Source organism: Mercurialis annua, linkage group LG7 (genome assembly GCF_937616625.2).
Source record: "Mercurialis annua linkage group LG7, ddMerAnnu1.2, whole genome shotgun sequence".
In the NCBI taxonomy this organism is placed as follows: Eukaryota; Viridiplantae; Streptophyta; class Magnoliopsida; order Malpighiales; family Euphorbiaceae; genus Mercurialis; species Mercurialis annua.
The window spans coordinates 37,898,987-37,916,511 of NC_065576.1; the positions used below are offsets into that span (position 1 = coordinate 37,898,987).

Here is a 17,525-nt window from a genome sequence, read left to right on the forward strand (position 1 = left end):
GGCTTGTTCTTTTCCTTCTCCTCACCTGGCCCAGCAACAAAGCCCAAGACTCTGAGATTGAAAACATTCAAAGGGGTGCGCATCTATCGACTCCTCGGTACCTCCTTCGTGCCACGTCATTACCAGCTGTCACCCACGATGTCACGTTTTGGCCCCACGACCTTTCGGCTCCCTTCAATTTTGTCTTTTAAGAAAAACAAAACCTCATTTTCTCACTCACTTACTCTCTCTGCATTTGTGAAACTTCTCTCTCTAGGCAAATCTCGAGTGCTCTCCGTGTCGCTGCTTGGTAAGTAACTACCCTCGCCCTTCATATACTTGAATCGCCCCTTCACATCTTCGTCTAACTGAGGTACTCCATTCTGCAATTATCATGGCTGCTCCTAATGACGCTATCGCCGCTCAAGTGACCGACAAGATGAATGAAATCCACGCTGCTGCTCCAAATACCGATCTTCAGGTAATAGTAAAAACCAACGACGACAAAGAATGTGTCGGTCCAATACTTGTTTCGCCCAGTCATCTCTGCGAAATTGCTACCCCTTTTCACGAAGAAGTCCTACCACGATTCTCACTCGCCCACCAGTCTTCCATTTGGGTGAACACAATGTTTAGAAACTGGCCGACAGAGCACAAGGGTTATCAAGAATGGGTAAACCGATTAAAACCTCACTTCGGCCAACTGTGGAAAGATGTTGGCATATACGACATGATCGGCCTCTGCAAGGCGAGCAGACCGATAGCGAAGCATTATATCATGGGGGCTCCCCTCTTCTGGTCGTCCGCTGTCAACTGCTTCTGCTTCAAGTTTGGTATGATGACCATCACTCTCCTGGATATGGCTGCAATCTTGAACATCCCTGTAATCGGCGAACGTATCTCGCCCAACCTGGACGCCGAAATCCCTGCTTTTAAACTGACAAAGGCCCAACGGAGCTACGGTCCCTTCGTCAAACTTTTTATGGGCGAAGAACACTACAAACCAGACACCAAAGAACACATTGCATTCCTCGCCTTCTTTGTGGCGAAGTTCGTCCTCTGTACTTCATCTTTTAGAGTTACAACTGACTGCTTCACACTTGCCACTGCTCTGGCCGAAGGACGGAAATGCAATTTGGGCGAGTTCATGCTGGCTCACTTGTACAGAAGTCTGAATAAGATCGCTCCTCATGCCCAAAAACGGATCTTCCAATGCCCCAGTGGTCCACTGTGGGTCCTGCAATTATGGCTCACCCTTTACTTTCCGGAGCTCTTTGAAATCGGCCCTCATATTAAAGTCGATTTGTGTGGTTACCAACTGATCGCTGCTGGTACCCGTCTCCCTCATGTTTTGGATGTTCTGGAAGTGTTTACCAACTCCGTTCGTACCTCAGAGCTTCTTTGTCCTATTCTGACTCTGAAGTATCCCCCATCTTGGTTATACCTCGGCTGGGATAGTGACGATACAGAAGAAGCAATGGCCGACCCTAAACGGAAACTTGGAGGTCAATATTGGGGTAGCTCTTTAAAGAGCAGGAATTTAATCGCCGGTTTGGAATACAACCGCAGTAGTATAGAGGCATACTGCCCTAACTAGTGGCTCGGCAGTTCGGCTATAACCAAGGAATTCCCTGTCCTTTATTGATCTCCGTCAATAATCGCGGGACCTACAGACCTTCATTAGAAAACTATGCCGATTTGCAATTCATAACTCGCCTTAATAGAGCCTATCTTCCCCCCATATCAGAAATTTCTCGCCCTTCCACCTCACCCAAGTGTACCCCTGAATTCGATAGCTGGTGGGCTTCAGTCGTAGAATCGTGTTTCGACCTCTCTCCAAAAGAAATCCTCTCTCTTCATAATTTTTCTTTACCTCCTTTATCAAGAAACCCAACTCATGCCGATCTGTTTCTTTTGCAGGCACCGAAACGTCCCAAATATGAAGGTAACCTATTCCATCTTTTTGAAATTTCTAGGTTCGAACGTTTTTATAAATTTAAATATGACCCATTAGATCGGCCAGGCATGAACCTTAGGATGCAGTGTCATAGACGAATTGCTAGGACTAAGTTCAACGAAAAGATGAAAAAAGTTTGGAAAGATAACTACGAAAAAATATATTCTTATGAATTCTTCCTAGCCCATATTCGCCCGAAATTCAAATATAAGAGTCCACCAGTTCCTAAGTGTAACATGTCCACCCCTAATCCAATTAAACTGCCTAAAAAACGAGTAAAAAAGTCTAAGCCGATCATAAATAGCGAAGGGGTCACTTATACTGGCATCAGATGTCCCTCTGATGTCGAGGCGATAAGTGAACTGGTCAAAAATGGCTACACTAGAATACCAGGTAACAAAGATATCATTTCGCCTTTGAAACTTTCCTTTATTTCATACTAACTTGCTGTTTTCCAGTTGGCGTGCCGAAGTGGGCGAAAGGAGATGTTTATGACACAGATGGCGAAGATCCGCCAGAAGCAAAGAAATCTCGGCGCAAGCGTCCGGCGTCCAAGAAATCGTCCAAGAAGGAGCCAAAGGAGCCAAAACCGAAGAAAATGAGGGCTGAACTTTCTGGGTCTCGCCTTTTTGATCCCGCTCCTTCTGATCCTGAAACAAATCGCCCTTCCAGGAGCGCTCATTCCTCTTCAAGGGGTGATACCCAGACAGGGGACGATCACACTTGCGATGAAGGCATCTCCTTGACGGGGAACCGCTCTTCTCAAAAAACATCGTCTGAAGTCGCCCCGACGGTGTCGCAAATGCTTAACTTCTCTCCGCTCCCTACTCTGCATTCGCCACTTGGTTCAGACCTGGTGAACCTCCCGGCTCGTCTTGCTGCTAAGACTAAGGTACCTTATTCTTGTCTATTATCGCCTTAACAATGTCCCTATCAGCTAATCTTTTATTGTGGCCAAACATGGCAGATACTGGATGATTTCCCGGCGAAGCACGACGACCTGGCAGCAAAAGCAGCGGCCTTCCTTAACTCTGACAGTGAGGAAGAAGAGATGCCCACACCGGAGAGTGAGGTACAGGCCGAAGTGACTAGCGGGCCTTCTGAGGGATGGGGCGATCACCTGGACGTCGTTGGCTCTTTGAAGTCCCAAGGTGTGGCGATCTTCAAGTCACTTGAAGACTTTGGTCGTCTTAAAAAAGCCGCGACTGCTCTGGCCGATGCTCCTCCAGAGATTTTGAACGAGAAGGCTCGTAGTGCCATGGTCCAGCTGTCTGCGTCGCTACCCGCATTCCAAAAGATTTATGATGAGGCGACGCAGATCCAGACAGATCATGACCAACTGACCCTTCGGGAGGCCGAAGCAAGGGAGAAACTGGAAACGCTCAAGGCTTCCGTAAAAGCAGCCGTTTCGACCTTGACTACTCGCCGGGATCATGCCAAGGAGCTGCGTGACAAAATTTCGGCCTTGAAGCTCGAGCTGGAGACTGAAGAGAAGAGCATAGGCGAACTGGAAGCTGCCATGGACAAAAGCTTGCTCGAAGGGGTCGGTGTGAAGAAGAGCCGGAACGAGCTGAAACAAAGCCTCGCCAAGATGAAGCCGAAGGTGGATGAAGCCCGGAAGTCTTTCAGTACAGTTCGTAGTGAGCTTGGCGATATTTTTAGCCATTTTTAATTTTTTCAAGTTCAGAACAATATTCCTGTTTGATTTTCTAATTTTGTAACACTTTGAATCGCACTACTTTTTGATCGGCCTGGGGCCGTATCTTGTTTGATTTTGGTAATTTCAGTGTTTAATCGGCCGGAGAGCCGAAATTTTACCTTTATTCAAAACTTGCATTATTTTATCGTTTGATTATTCGCTTATTATCGGTCCGTAGTTGGTCCGATAGGAAATAATATTATTTCTTAAAATTATTACAAAAGGTTGAGAAAAACGGAGTACCCGTTGAAAAAACTCAACTAATGTGAACCTCTGAAACATAAATGGTATTACCAAATAATCGGCGTTTACATAATGTCGCCGAGCACTTCCGTGAATTTTAACTTTCCAGGATGCTCGGCGGAAGTTTATAAACAAAACTATTCCTCGTTGGCTCCAAATAAACGACGGTCTACGCCCTCCCAACAACTAGGGACGTATTTTTTTAGGAACTGACCGTTGATCGCCCTGTCGTGTTCTTCCCCATCAATGTTCGCCAGCAAGTAAGCGCCGCCTGTTAACTTCGAAACCACAATAAAGGGGCCTTTCCAGTTGGGGCTCCATTTGCCCAGTTGAGTATCTTTATGGCCGATAGGCAAGACTGCCTTCCACACTATGTCGCCCACCGAAAATGTCTTTCTCTTCACTCGTTTGTTGTAAGCCCTCTCGACCCTTCTTTTCTAGGCTTCGAGGTGATCTAACGCCGTTAAACGTTCTTCGTCAAGGTCAAGAGAATCAATCACCATCTTGTCGAAGTAGTCGTCTTTGGACAATTCGCTCTGGTATCTGCGGCGAGTAGATGTGACAGTTAGCTCCATTGGCAACATCGCATCATAGCCATATACCAGTCTGAAAGGTGAGGTCCCAGTAGCCGACTTCTGACTGGTTTTATTCGCCCAAACGGCTTCTGATAAAAACACATGCCATTGTCTCGGGTTTTCTTCAATCATCTTTTGAACTATGAGCTTGATTGCTTTGTTTGTGGCTTCGGCTTGTCCGTTGGCTTGGGCGTAGTACAATGTTGAATGTGACATTTTTATCTTCATTTGGGAGGCCCACCAACTTATGTCGCCTCCTGTGAACATCGTCCCTTGATCTATGGTTATGGACTCGGGCAACCCGTGTCGGTGGACGATGTATTCTTTGAAGAACTTGATCACCGCTTCTTGTGTCGGCGACTTCAAAGGTTTGGCTTCGACCCATTTGGTAAAATAGCATGTGGCGATAATCACAAAAGTATGACCGTCTGACGAGCCAGGGTATATCTTCCCTATCAGGTCAACTGCCCATCTTCTGAATGGCCACGGCTTGATAATGGAATGCAGGTCTTCGGCCGGGACGTGTTGTATTGGGCCGAATTTTTGACAAGCTTCACAACCTTTGGCATATCTTACGCAGTCCTGCTCCATTTTCGGCCAGTAAAAACCGTATTTGTGGTTCAACCACCTCATTCTGGGACCCGCCTGATGAGCACCTGCTATTCCTTCGTGTACCTCGGCCATTGCAAGCATGTTTTCTTTTGGATCGATGCACCTGAAGAGTAGCCCTTCAAAGCCTTTCTTATATAGTTCGCCGGCTAACACAACGTAATTCAGGGCCAACGTTCTCAACCTCCTATCCGTGAGATCTGGCTTTTCAAACCATTTCAGGAGCTCGACCCTCCAATCTTGGGTGACGTCCAGCTGGTAAACCGAGAATTGTCTTTCATCGATCGTGATGCCCTCGGTGTGGAGATTCGGCGTTTCCCTCTCTATAGCGTCGAACTCTCGGTTCACCTTGTAACCACTACCGTGCTGAGCTAGGTCGTTTGCAACGCTGTTATCAGCCCTCTCTGTGTATTCTATCCTCGTATCCTGAAAGCCTTCGATCAAGTGTTTCGCCTTGTTGCAATACCTTACCAACAGCTCAGACTCGCATTTGAATTCTCCTGTCACTTGTTTAATGACTAGCAAATAATCTCCTTTTACACTGATCGCCCTTGCCCCTAGCTCGGCTAAAATCTCGAAACCGAATATGAGGGCCTCATATTCTGCCTGATTGTTGGTGCATTCGAACTGGAGTCTGAATGATAACTGGTAGGATGCCCCCAAGGGCGTGACGATGTGTACTCCTGCGCCTGCCCCCTGGCTTGTCCTGGATCCGTCGAACCACATCTTCCACACGACGATGTCGAAGAACGTGACTGTTTCTTCCTTGAGGGTAATACCAGGGTGATCGGCCAAGAAGTCTGCCAACACTTGTCCTTTTACTGCTCTTTGGGGAACATACACCAATGTGAATTCGGACATTGCAATCGCCTATTTTCCAATCTGATTCCTTAGGTATGGTTTTGATAAGATATACTTAATGATATCGGTCTGGGACAAAACATACACTACGACCGGCAACATATAGTATCGCAGTTTGCAGCACGTGAAGTACAGGCATAGACACATTTTTTCTATGTCGGTGTAACGAATTTCTGTGTCCGTCAGTCCTCGGCTCAAATAGTAGACTGCTCTCTCAACCCCATCGTCCTCTTAGGCGAGCATACATCCTAGAGATTCGTGTGCAGCCGATAGATATAATAATAACGGTTTATTCGGCTTTGGAGGGGTCATAACCGGAGGTTTTGCCAAGTAACCTTTCAAATCGTCGAACACCCTCTGTTGCTCGTCCGTCCATATCCACTCATCGGTCTCTTTTCCTCTCAGCAACACACTCCAGCTGCGAAGCCGGCCCGCTGTGTTTGCTATGAATCTTCTTAAAAAATTGATTTGACCGATGAGCCTCTGGAGCTGCTTCTTGGTTTTGGATGGTTCATCATTGATAATCGCCTTGGCTTTGTTCTTGTCTATTTCTACTCCCCGCTGGTGAACCAAGAAACCCAAGAAGTTTCCAGCCGAAACGCCGAATGCGCATTTCAGAGGATTCATCTTTAACCCATTGCGTCGTATACGCTCGAAACCTTTCTGGAGGTCGGCCAGATGGATTTCGCCGGTATTTGATTTGATTACGACATCGTCGATGTAAACCTCAAGGAAGTCAAGGCCTCTGAACATTTTGTTCATCGCCCTCTGGTATGTTGCCCCCGCGTTTTTCAAGCCGAAAGGCATCACTACCCATTCGTACGCTCCGATCGGCCCGGGGCATCTAAAAGCCGTTTTGTACTTGGGCGAGATCATCTTCTAACTTCCCGGTTGCCAATCGTATGTCCCCAATCCGTAACGATCTTGTTGGGTCTTGATCTTGGTCCTCGTAGATGCATTCGGCCGATGTAATATCATACAGCGAGGTTAACTGTCTAATTTTCTCCCTCAATTCTTTATGTCGTGCTATCATTTTGAATCTCTAAGGATGGTGGATCGGCCTTTGCCCCCGAGGGTCACTGATACTTCCGATCTGAGTTAACCAGCAGGCGAGGAACGCTCGTTTCTCCTTTTGAACTGAGTGATTCTATGTTGCGCACTTCTTCATCATATAAACGTGCTTCAAGCACATTATGGTCTTCGCCGAAGGGATTGGGGTCGCCCTGCACAACCTCGGCCTCGCCGTTATTTCGCCATATGAAGAGCATTTGATGCATGGTTGATGGTATACACATATTGGAGTGTATCCAATCTCGGCCGAGTAGGATGTTGTAGTTGCTCCGGGCATTGACCACGAAAAACCCTTCTTCGGTTTCCACTCGCCCTACTTTTATTCGGAGGGTGATGTACCCTTCGGCCGGCGTTTCGCCTCCTGCGAAATTGGTCATATAAACATCGGTCGGGTCAAGCTGATCCCGCGTTATGCCTAGTTTTTTGAGCATTTTTGCCGGTAGTATATTAACGCCAGCCCCGTTATCGATAAGGACCCTGTTGATTGAAACCCCATTCAAATCGGCCTTGATGTACGGTGGCCGAATGTGCCTTGTCATCCTCGTTGGAGGTTTGCTAAGAGATACTACCGCCGTACTGTCGGCGCTGTCTCCTTCCGGGACGATCACATCGCCTTCCAACGTCGCTTTCTGCCCGGGCTTACTTCTGTATGAGTCAGGGAGCGTGACCACCTTTACACCGTATTCGTCCCTCACCACCGGGACCCAAGCTTTCAACACTCCCTTCTTGTGCGAGACGACGACCTTGCAGTCTTTGGGCAATCTTGCTTTAAGCTGGCCATCCTGATGCGATACGAGTACGTCCTTATAGGATGATCGGCCGCTGGAATCTTCGTCCTCCTCATGAACTACTGCCGTGACGGCCACATCGGTCACTTGTTTTTCGCCTTTTGGCATCCATACCTTCCTTACCTTGGCATTTCGCCTATCAGGCGATTTGGTACCCATATCGGCCTGGTTCCTTGCCCCCAATCTCTCGACTATTGGCCTATTTCCGCGCTGCTCTCTGTGAGCCGATTCTGCCCCGTGATTCGCCCGTGACTCTTGTCGCAGCCTTTGCATTCGCCTCTTCTGGGTTTTCGTCATACGAGGGGTCTCCTCCGTTGGCCGAAATATCCTCTTGAATACGTTAGTGGTAGGCCTCCGCTGTGGCTCATGCTTCTGCCACTGCTCTGTGGGCGATTTCGGTTTAAAGGTCTTGGGATGCTTCCTCGTGTTCTCGCCTCCCTTGACCTTAAAACACGTACTGCATGATGGGCAAGTCATATCTGCAGTGGGCGAGCTGTATCGCTTCCTCTTCTATTGCTGAGGTCGTCCTTTTTCTCCTCGCCACTTTGAACCGTCGGTCTCTACTCTCGGCTTGGGCCTTCTGGGGTTCCACTTGCTTTGTATCTGTCCTTGCTCTAGGTAGCTATCAAAGTGGGGCCGAACGATGTTAATAGACACGTATTTAGCATCGGCCTCTTTCTTCGTTGGGAACATAAGTTTTCCTTCGTTAATCGCCTTCTGGATCACGTTTCGGAAATTTACGCAATTGTTCGTGCTGTGCCTCCAGGAATTGTGGTACTTGCAATAATCTTTACCGACCAGCTCCTCCGACGGTGGAATTGCATGACCTTCGCTTAAGGCGATCTGTCCATCTTTCAACAAGGCATCAAATATGTCGTCCGCTTTGGTCAGGTCGAACGAATACTCCTTTTGTACCACCGCAGTTTTATTTCTCTTAACAAAGCCAGGCTTTCGCAAGGCCGAACATTCCAGGGGTTTCGTTCCCAAAAATTCGGCCATGTTGACTTCGTCTTCGGAACCGCTATCCTCACTGTCGGACACCACGGCCACGTCAAGCTGGTCTTTATAATAGGTCCCTTTAGATGCGCCTCTCCTCTGTTCTTTCTCCTGGAGGAGTCTTTCGTAGCTCGTCACCCTGTTCGTTAGCTCGAACAAGTCACGAAACCTGTGGCCCTCGAAATGCTCCCTCATGGCGAAACTCATACCTCTTACCACCATAGGTACGCAATCGGCCTCTGACATTTTGGTGGAGCACCTAGTCCTGAGGTTTTTAAATCGGCCGATATACTTTTCTGCCGATTCGCTCGGTAGCTGCGAGATTCGGGCGAGGTCGGCCAGGGTGACATCAGGTGGTGCCCTATAAAACTCCTCATGGAAGAGGATTTCGAGGTCCTTCCATGTGTCCACCGAATTGGGCGACAATCTAGAGTACCACGTAAACGCCATTTTTGTCAAGGAGCTGGCGAAAAGCCGAAGCTTACAGAAATCGTGAGCAGCTGCTTCGCCGCATTGGGCCAAAAACCGGGCGACATGTTCAACCGTAGATTGCCCCTTCTCCTCGCCCGAAAATAGACTAAACTCCGGCACTTTATACCCCCTTGGGAAAGGATATAACTTGTCGATCCAGTCTGGATATGGTTTCATGTACGATGGGCGAGGCATAGGTCGCAGGTCCACCCCGAGCCTCTCTAGCATGTCCACGAGTTGCCCCTGATTGTATATATTTGGATCGCCTCCCTCAGAGCATGACCGTTCGCCCACGTTGGGCTCCTGGGTGTTGGCTCCAGTAGCTCCCCCTTGTGGTCTAGCTTCGCCTTGTGGGTTTGACGAGCTTGCCCCCGGGTGATCGGCTCTTCCTGAGAATTCGGCCTCGTTCCTCGTCAAGAGCTTAACGGAACCATATGTATATCCCATCTTGTTGGGTTGTTGTTCGGCCGAACCACCTGGTTGACCAAAACGGCTCGGTGTTTGGTTCTGTTCGGCCCTCCTGTACCCCTGATCGGCGGTGGATTGCCCAGAAAATAATCGCCCCAGGTTTTCCATTGCCTTGTTGAGGCCGTCCAAGTTCCCTTGGATCTGCCTTTGGACCGACGTTTGGTCGGCCATGATGTTCCTCATTACCTCGGACATCTGATGCATAGCACCGTCGAACATCTGCTTATTCTCCTGCGCTATCTCGCCCCTCATGGCCGAGAAATCGGCCTGTGATAAAGAAGGGCGAGAGGGAGGAAGCTGACGTGAGTAGTCTATCGTATCATCGGTCGCGTCGTCGATCTTGTCCTTAGGCAGGTTCCCCTCGGTATCCGTTGTATTCGGCACCTTGTTTGATTGGTTCACCTGTTTGTCCTTGGCCATAGTTTCCGATCTATCCGAATCTGATTCGTCTACTATGTCCCCTTCCTTCCGTTGTTGTCGGCGTATAGACCGAGCGTGCCTGGAATCGTCCTTAAAGTCCGTTTTTGTGCTAACCATAAACTGGTCCCCAGTGGAGTCGCCAAAAGATGTTCGCCTGGAAATATTCCGGACTCGAATCTTTAAATTTATAATTGGGATCGGTTTGAGGTTTGATACTTTAATGAATCTATGAAGATACTCGCAGGGCTTGTTTGGTTAAAAGCACTTAACCACGTTATCTAAAAAGTAATAATCTGGGAGTTATGAACTCAGGCGAGATTAATACCGAAAACTACTCCTAAATTAAAACAATCCGGAGATTGCAAGATAAAAAGCACTAGGCTTGGTTTTTGATTGATTGATTTGTTGATACAAAAATAATGAAGCTCTGAGCTATTTATAGCTCCTCATAATCAAGACTCCTAATTCAACTAAAACTAAGACTCTAATAGAAAATCACTCCTAATGAATTACAAATTCCTAAATAGAAAAAGTAATAATAAAAAGGCTTCTATTTGGGCCTGATTCCCTAGCAAGCCCACATGAAATTCTTTACCCAGTAATTTCCTGGGCCGGTGTAAACAAATTCTAATTTCAATTTGTATTAGGATTTTAATTAGTGAAATATTTGGGAGAATGATAACTTTATTATCATTGGCTAATTAGGAAGTATAAGTCCAATTAGGATTAATACTCCTAATACCATATAGATTAATTATACACTATATATACCCTACTTTATTCACCTTTTAGAGTACACAAAAAACCGAACACAAAATGTGAATAAGAGAAAAAGGGGGTGTGTGTGATGTGAGGAATATAAGTTAATTCTTACCTTTTTGGGTTACTTTTTGTAGAGAGTTAAACACTTTGTGTATTTTTCTTTTAAGGGCGTATATATACTAGAGATGTTCTCTATTTGGTGATTCACCACCAATTTTGTACTCCTTTTGATGATTAGTGGATGACTCGAATCGTTCGCTCGTGGATGTACGCTTTAATGCAGAACCACGTAAATCTCTTGTGTTATTTTATTATTTTGCTATATTGTTATTTGTTGATCAAATCCATACTTAAATACCTACCGAATGGTTTCGATTCCGCTGCGCATACCAATCTGGTCAAGAACCGGTCATGACAATTGGTACCAAAGATTTAATATCAGTATCAATGTCACAACAATTGGTTTTAGAGCCAATTTGGTTTTTTAGATTTATTATGGATTATAATTATTATGGCAAAATTATTATTTGGAGGATTTCGCAAGGCGCAATTGCTTGACACAAAGAAGATGTTTTGGAGATAGAGAAGCCACCAATTTTCAAGTGCCGAAAGTCGTTGAAGACAGACTTGGGTATTAAAATTCTTAAGGAGATTTTTGTGATGGAGATGAATATGCTACTTTAAACTACAAAGAAGAAAGGTATGACTTTTCTAAACACACAATTATTTGAGGATTTTATAGAGTCTTTGTAAGATGAATGATTGGGGTAATCTCTTTATACTCTCATTAAATTCTAGTAGTGATTTGAATTTAAAAATTGCTTTTAAGAGTTTGTTGAATGAAGAGTTTGTTTGGGCATGATCAGATTTTGATAAAATCATGATATTGGAAAAGAGATTTTGTTTGATTAAGTAGCAATCTTAGACACAAGATGGATTACAACGTTTGTAATTTGGAATGGCGTCACTATTGGATCACTCATAAGTCAATTTGTTTGGAGATAATTAGATGAGGACTGAATGTTAGCGGTTACAGGCGAATCAGGTTAGAGAACCAGTCTACGCTTAAAATTGCAGCATAATTGTTTTTTATCCAAACTTTATGCAGATTCAGGTTGTTCATATCACATTTGTGCCAATTTCGATTGGTTTTCCGTCTACAACTGAGTTGATAGGGGAGTGTAGTTATGGGTAACGGTCAATACATGCAGAATTTTGGGATATTGGTTCAGTCAAGGGCAAGATGCATAATTAGGCAGTTAAAACAATAATGAATGTTCAACATGATTTCTATATGCACATGTCTGGTATCTCAATGTATAAAACTACGAGTTTTATGGGTTATTTGGCGATGAAGTGAGATTGGATGCTACTCTTGTGATGTATGCTCATTGGGTTGGTCGACTTATGAAGATTAAGGGATATGCTACAGCCTCAATATTTTTTTTTTTTGATTTAATCATTATAGGCTACTAATGACGTTTGTTTCTGTTATCAGTTTTAAGACCAACAAAATTCGAAGCTTCGTGAAATTTTGATTGATACACCCGGAGATATTAAATCTTCGAGTCATTTTGATTTCAGCAAGTTCAAGACGTTCTTGAAGCTTGTATGGTCCTCCTCAAAGAACCTCTTTTGAAATAAGTTCAGTTTGAACTTAAATTGGAGAAGGTGGAGTACAACAGTAATCACAGTTTATTGGAGAATTCAAGTCAAGGTGGAGATTGTTGGAATATGCCTAGAATTCTAATTCCAATTTGTATTAGGATTATAATTAGTGAAATATTTGGGAGAATGATAACTTTATTATCATAGGCTAATTAGGAAGTATAAGTCCAATTAGGATTAATACTCCTAATACCATATAGATTAATTATTCCCTATATATAGCCTACTTTATTCACCTTTTAGAGTACACAAAAAACCGAACACACAACGTAGAAATTAATGTGAATAAGGAAAAAAGGGGGTGTGTGTGATGTGAGGAATATAAGTTAATTCTTACCTTTTTGGGTTACTTTTTGTAGAGAGTTAAACACTTTGTGGGTTTTTCTTTTAAGTGCAAATTTACTAGAGATGTTCTCTATTTGGTGATTCTCCACCAATTTTGTACTCCTTTTGATGATTAGTGGATGGCTCGAATCTTTCGCTCGTGAATGTACGCTTTAATGCAGAACCACGTAAATGTCTTGTGTTATTTTATTATTTTGCTATATTGTTATTTGTTGATCAAATCCATAATTAAATACCTACCGAATGGTTTCGATTCCGCTGCGCATACCTTTCTGGTCAAGAACCGGTCATGACAATTGGTACCAAAGATTCAATATCGGTATCAATGTTACAACAATAAATGATATATATGCTCAATAAAATTAAAATCATTCAGTATCGTATCTGATTTCAAATTCGAATTATAAAACAATAATTAATGTAATAAAATAAACAAATATAACACAAAATTTGCGTGATTTGACAATTGCAACAATGTATATATATATGCGAAATAATTCAGCCCTCTAATAATATAAAACTCATGTATGGTCTTAGAACAAAGGACTAACTCATTCTAAAACCCCTAAAGTATACGTCATAATTTCAAAAGTCCTCCAACTTCATATTAGCTCTTTCTGACCCTTATCCTTTTGATACATAATTATTGACATCAGTAATTGGCGGGAGTTCTATGAGAATAACAGTTCAGATTGACATCTGTAAACCTCTTAAGAGAAGGATGAAGATGAAGAGAAGTCCTAGTGCTTGGAATTGGATTAATTTTCATTACGAGCGTTTACCTATGTTTTTTTTATTGAGGAGTTCTAGGCCATTCGGAAAAATTGTGCGTTAAATTTTTTAATAATCCTATCCCTAAAGAGTTATTCCTTACAGTGTGAATATACAATTTTACATGAAGAAGAGTGTTACAAAACCTGATGAGAGGTGGCTGTGTTCGTTTAGTCCTCCTAGGGTTCAGAGGTTGATAATGAAGATGATGTGGCAAATTTGAATGGAAGAATAGGAAACAATCTTTGCATTGATAATTCAAATAAAGTTGTTGAGTTTCAAAAAGGAAAGGATCATGTTAAAAAGGGACGTGGTGTAGCTGAGAATGATTTGATCAAATCGGCCAAAATCAATCCTAATTATATTTCTAAGAATTTACTTAATGAGGTAGAGGATGAGTTGGCAGCTGACCGTAAGAGAAAAAGATCCAATGTGGAGATGATTTTGGCAATTAGTAAGACTTGGTCAAGTTTTCATAATATAGATATTGATTTTCGACTCAATCAGTTACATATAGGTGGGCCTTGACATTCAAGCCTGCCTAAAGCAATGAATTGCTTAGCCTAGAATTGTCATGGACTGACCAACCCATGCGCAATTAGATTTTTTTTTCTGAGCGAGACTTTGATCGGTTTTGCTTGTGTGTAGGCTCTCCAAAGAGCCTTGGGGTTTGAAGGGTTTTGCTCGATTGATTGTATTGGTAGAAAAGGTGGCTTAATGATGATGTGGAAGAGTATGTATGATGTTGATATCGTTGAAATCTGTGAAAATTTTATCGATATTATTGTGAAAGGTACCAGAGGAGTAGATTATTGCTTAGAGGTTTCTATGGCTTTTTGGAGAGGGGGAGGAAAAGGGAGTCTTAGGAGTTATTGGTGAAATTGAGCGATTCGAGCAATCTCCCGCGGTGTGTTCTAAGAGACATTAATGATATCCTGCTCCAAGAAGAGAAAAGAGGAGGAATTGTCTAGCCTACTTGGCTGTTGAATGGTTTCCGAGAAGCGATATCGGACAGTGGCTTGGTGGATTGGGGCCTTTGGCTATTAATTTACTTGGAATAGAGGGAGAATTCCGCTGATAGAGTTGAGAAGCAGCTTGACAGAGCTCCGAGTGGATGGAGTTATTCCCGGAGACTAGAATTGCTAATTCTAAAGCTTCTATGTCATACCACTTACCGAATTTTTTGACTAATGTTGCGACTCACATGTATGAGCGAAAGTTTTCCTTCAAAGTTTATAATTCCTAGAAAAACTTTAGTGCTTGAAAGTGGTGGAGGAAGGGTGGAGCGGTGTAACACCCCGTATTTTTCCGGCTTGTTCCGATAAGTTTTTCGATGTGTTTTGGGTTGATCATTGGTGGTTTGGTTCCTTGGAACTTTATTTTGGTTTGTACAATAGTTATTTTGATGTTTGGGTTTGTTTTGAGTGTGGATCGAATTTGGGATTAAAGCCTAGAAAATCAATATATTTGGAAGTAGAGGGTGTATTACGGGCGTGACAGGAGCATCATTCGTGATACACCATCACAGGCACGATTCTATCATCTCGGGCGCGACGCGGCACTGTAGGGTTCACTGTTTTGCTATAAATAGCTTCTTAACTTGATTCTTTCAGCCCTTTTTCACCCTATCAGACCTAATGCGACCCTACACTTAGATAAACCCAATTTTTATCATTCGTTTATGATTCTTGGTGGGTTTTAAAATTGATTGGTGATTGTTTTTCTGTTTTGTGATTCCTACGCGATTTGCTTGTGGTGTTCTTCGTTGGTGTGATTTATGGCTTCATCATTTCTGGTCCAGACTCTTCCCTATAGTTTATTCTTTATTAAAACTTGTTATTATCACTCTAAGATATTGTATTCCATCTCTTATGTATTGGTGAATCGTTGTTAATGATTATTGCGTAGAATTGCATGTTTAAAGTGTTTTAATGATTTAAATCTTATAAATGATGTGGTTTATAATCTGATTAGTATGATATAAAAAGAGTTTAAAATGTTTATAATCTGTTTTGTTAATTATATGTGGATTGGCATGATTTTGGCATTGTTTTGGTTTGATAAAACCTACGATTTGCGCGTTTGGCGATATTCGAAAATTTTGAGCGCTGTGTTCATGATCATGTTTTAGAATGTTGTACCTACTGATGTTAGGTGTATATTAGGATATATTAAATTTTTTAAATCAGTTGTTATGTATTTCGATTCATTGGATTTATGATTTAAACTTAATGACATGTTTAGACAATTTCTAACAAAATTGCGATATTGGTTGTTTAAGTGAGATTGGTTATGTTAGATCCGAATTATTTTAGAATGAGGTATATAAGCATGATATATTACTGATCTAAGGTGTTTAGTTGTCGGTTCATACTTTGGATTTTGTCTGGGCATGCTTGGTGAATCTAAGGCTGGATTATTGGCTTAATATGTTTAATTATACATTGGGTTGTTATTATTATTGCTTGAGGTTATTGTTGCTGCCCATAAACATTTTTGGAACTGTTTGTATGACTTTGGTATGTTGGTATTGTTTAAACTTGTTGGGCAAACATTTCATGTTGGTTGATTATAAGATTGGAAATTCTATGACATGAATAATTGTTGGTTTGATTAATTGGTTCATATATGAGCTTATGCTTTAGATATGTATACATGCTTGTTGGAATCATTTTAATTGATTTGGCACGCTGGTGTCTACTCTAGGTGGTTTGGCCAACTGTGGCTAGTTTGAAGCATATTGTATAAGTGTTTCCTTGTCGTTAAGTTATATTGAGTTCCATGGTTTTCAAATGAATAATGTTTTGATTTAAAAGTTTCAGATTTAACTTTGATTTTATTCTGGCATATCTTTGGGCCGGGTTAGACTTGGATCGCCCGACATGTGAGATTAAGCTTGAAGGCTAATTCACTACTCTAGATTTTCACTTGATTTAAAAGTTTTAAACTAAGTTATATAAGTACTCTGGATTATATTTTCAATGGGAACTCAAGTATGCTTAACTTATGGTTTGACTCTAGTATTACTTTAAATATGGAATGTATATATATGGATGTTGTGCTTTGGATTATACTTTGTCTTGTTATTGAGATGCTAGTCCTATGTGGTGTCCAGTATTTTAGAGTTAGGGGATGAATCGTTTTTAACTTAAGCTTTGTTTCTAGACCCGTCGACTGTTTGTGCTTCAGAGTCAGAGCAGGTTTACGTTGCTTGCCAGATTATCACGTGGATTCGCAAGCTGTGAGTTTGTATCGCTAGTTACCGCTTTATTAAGTAAATTGTGTCTTTTGATATATACATATGTGTGTGTATATATATATATATGTATATACATATGTATACACACATATATACATATGTATATATATACATATGTATATATATGTGTATACATATGTATATACATATATATACATATACATATGTATACATATATATATGTTTATGAACTGTTTTTAAACCATTATGGATTTGGATTGGAACGAGCTACTCGATAGGCTTATATCGAGACTGTGTGCACCGGTAAGTACTCTGGGATCGGCAGACTAATGTCTTGCTTACGCTGGGAATTGACGAGGATTTATTCCTGTCAACTCTGGTATTCAGTGTGATACGTCGCACTGATGCTGGGATCATTTCAATACAGTAGTTCCATAATGTTATTTATATTAGTATAAAAGTGCTTTGAGGTTTTAAAGGTTTTCACTTAATAAATGTAAATAGTTGTATGAACTCATCTCAGTATATCTGACCAAGTTGTTTTCCCAGTTTTCCAGGTTTATGATTTTAAGAGCTTGGGGTTGATATCCGTTTTCTTGATTCCTTCAAAGGTTCTTTTGTT

General features: G+C 42.5%; 1 protein-coding gene across 1 annotated transcript; it reads right to left on the reverse strand.

The window, feature by feature from the left end:
- Positions 1-4,315: 4,315 nt before the first annotated feature.
- LOC126657145 (uncharacterized) lies at positions 4,316-5,923 on the reverse strand. The gene has a single exon (XM_050351785.1). The coding sequence runs from the start codon at positions 5,921-5,923 to the stop codon at positions 4,316-4,318; it is 1,608 nt and encodes a 535-aa protein (XP_050207742.1).
- Between the last annotated feature and the right edge of the window lie 11,602 nt (positions 5,924-17,525).

Bases quoted from the DNA above. Each gene is read 5' to 3' on its own strand.
- LOC126657145 (XM_050351785.1), bottom strand. From the start codon at position 5,923: ATGTCCGAATTCACATTGGTGTATGTTCCCCAAAGAGCAGTAAAAGGA.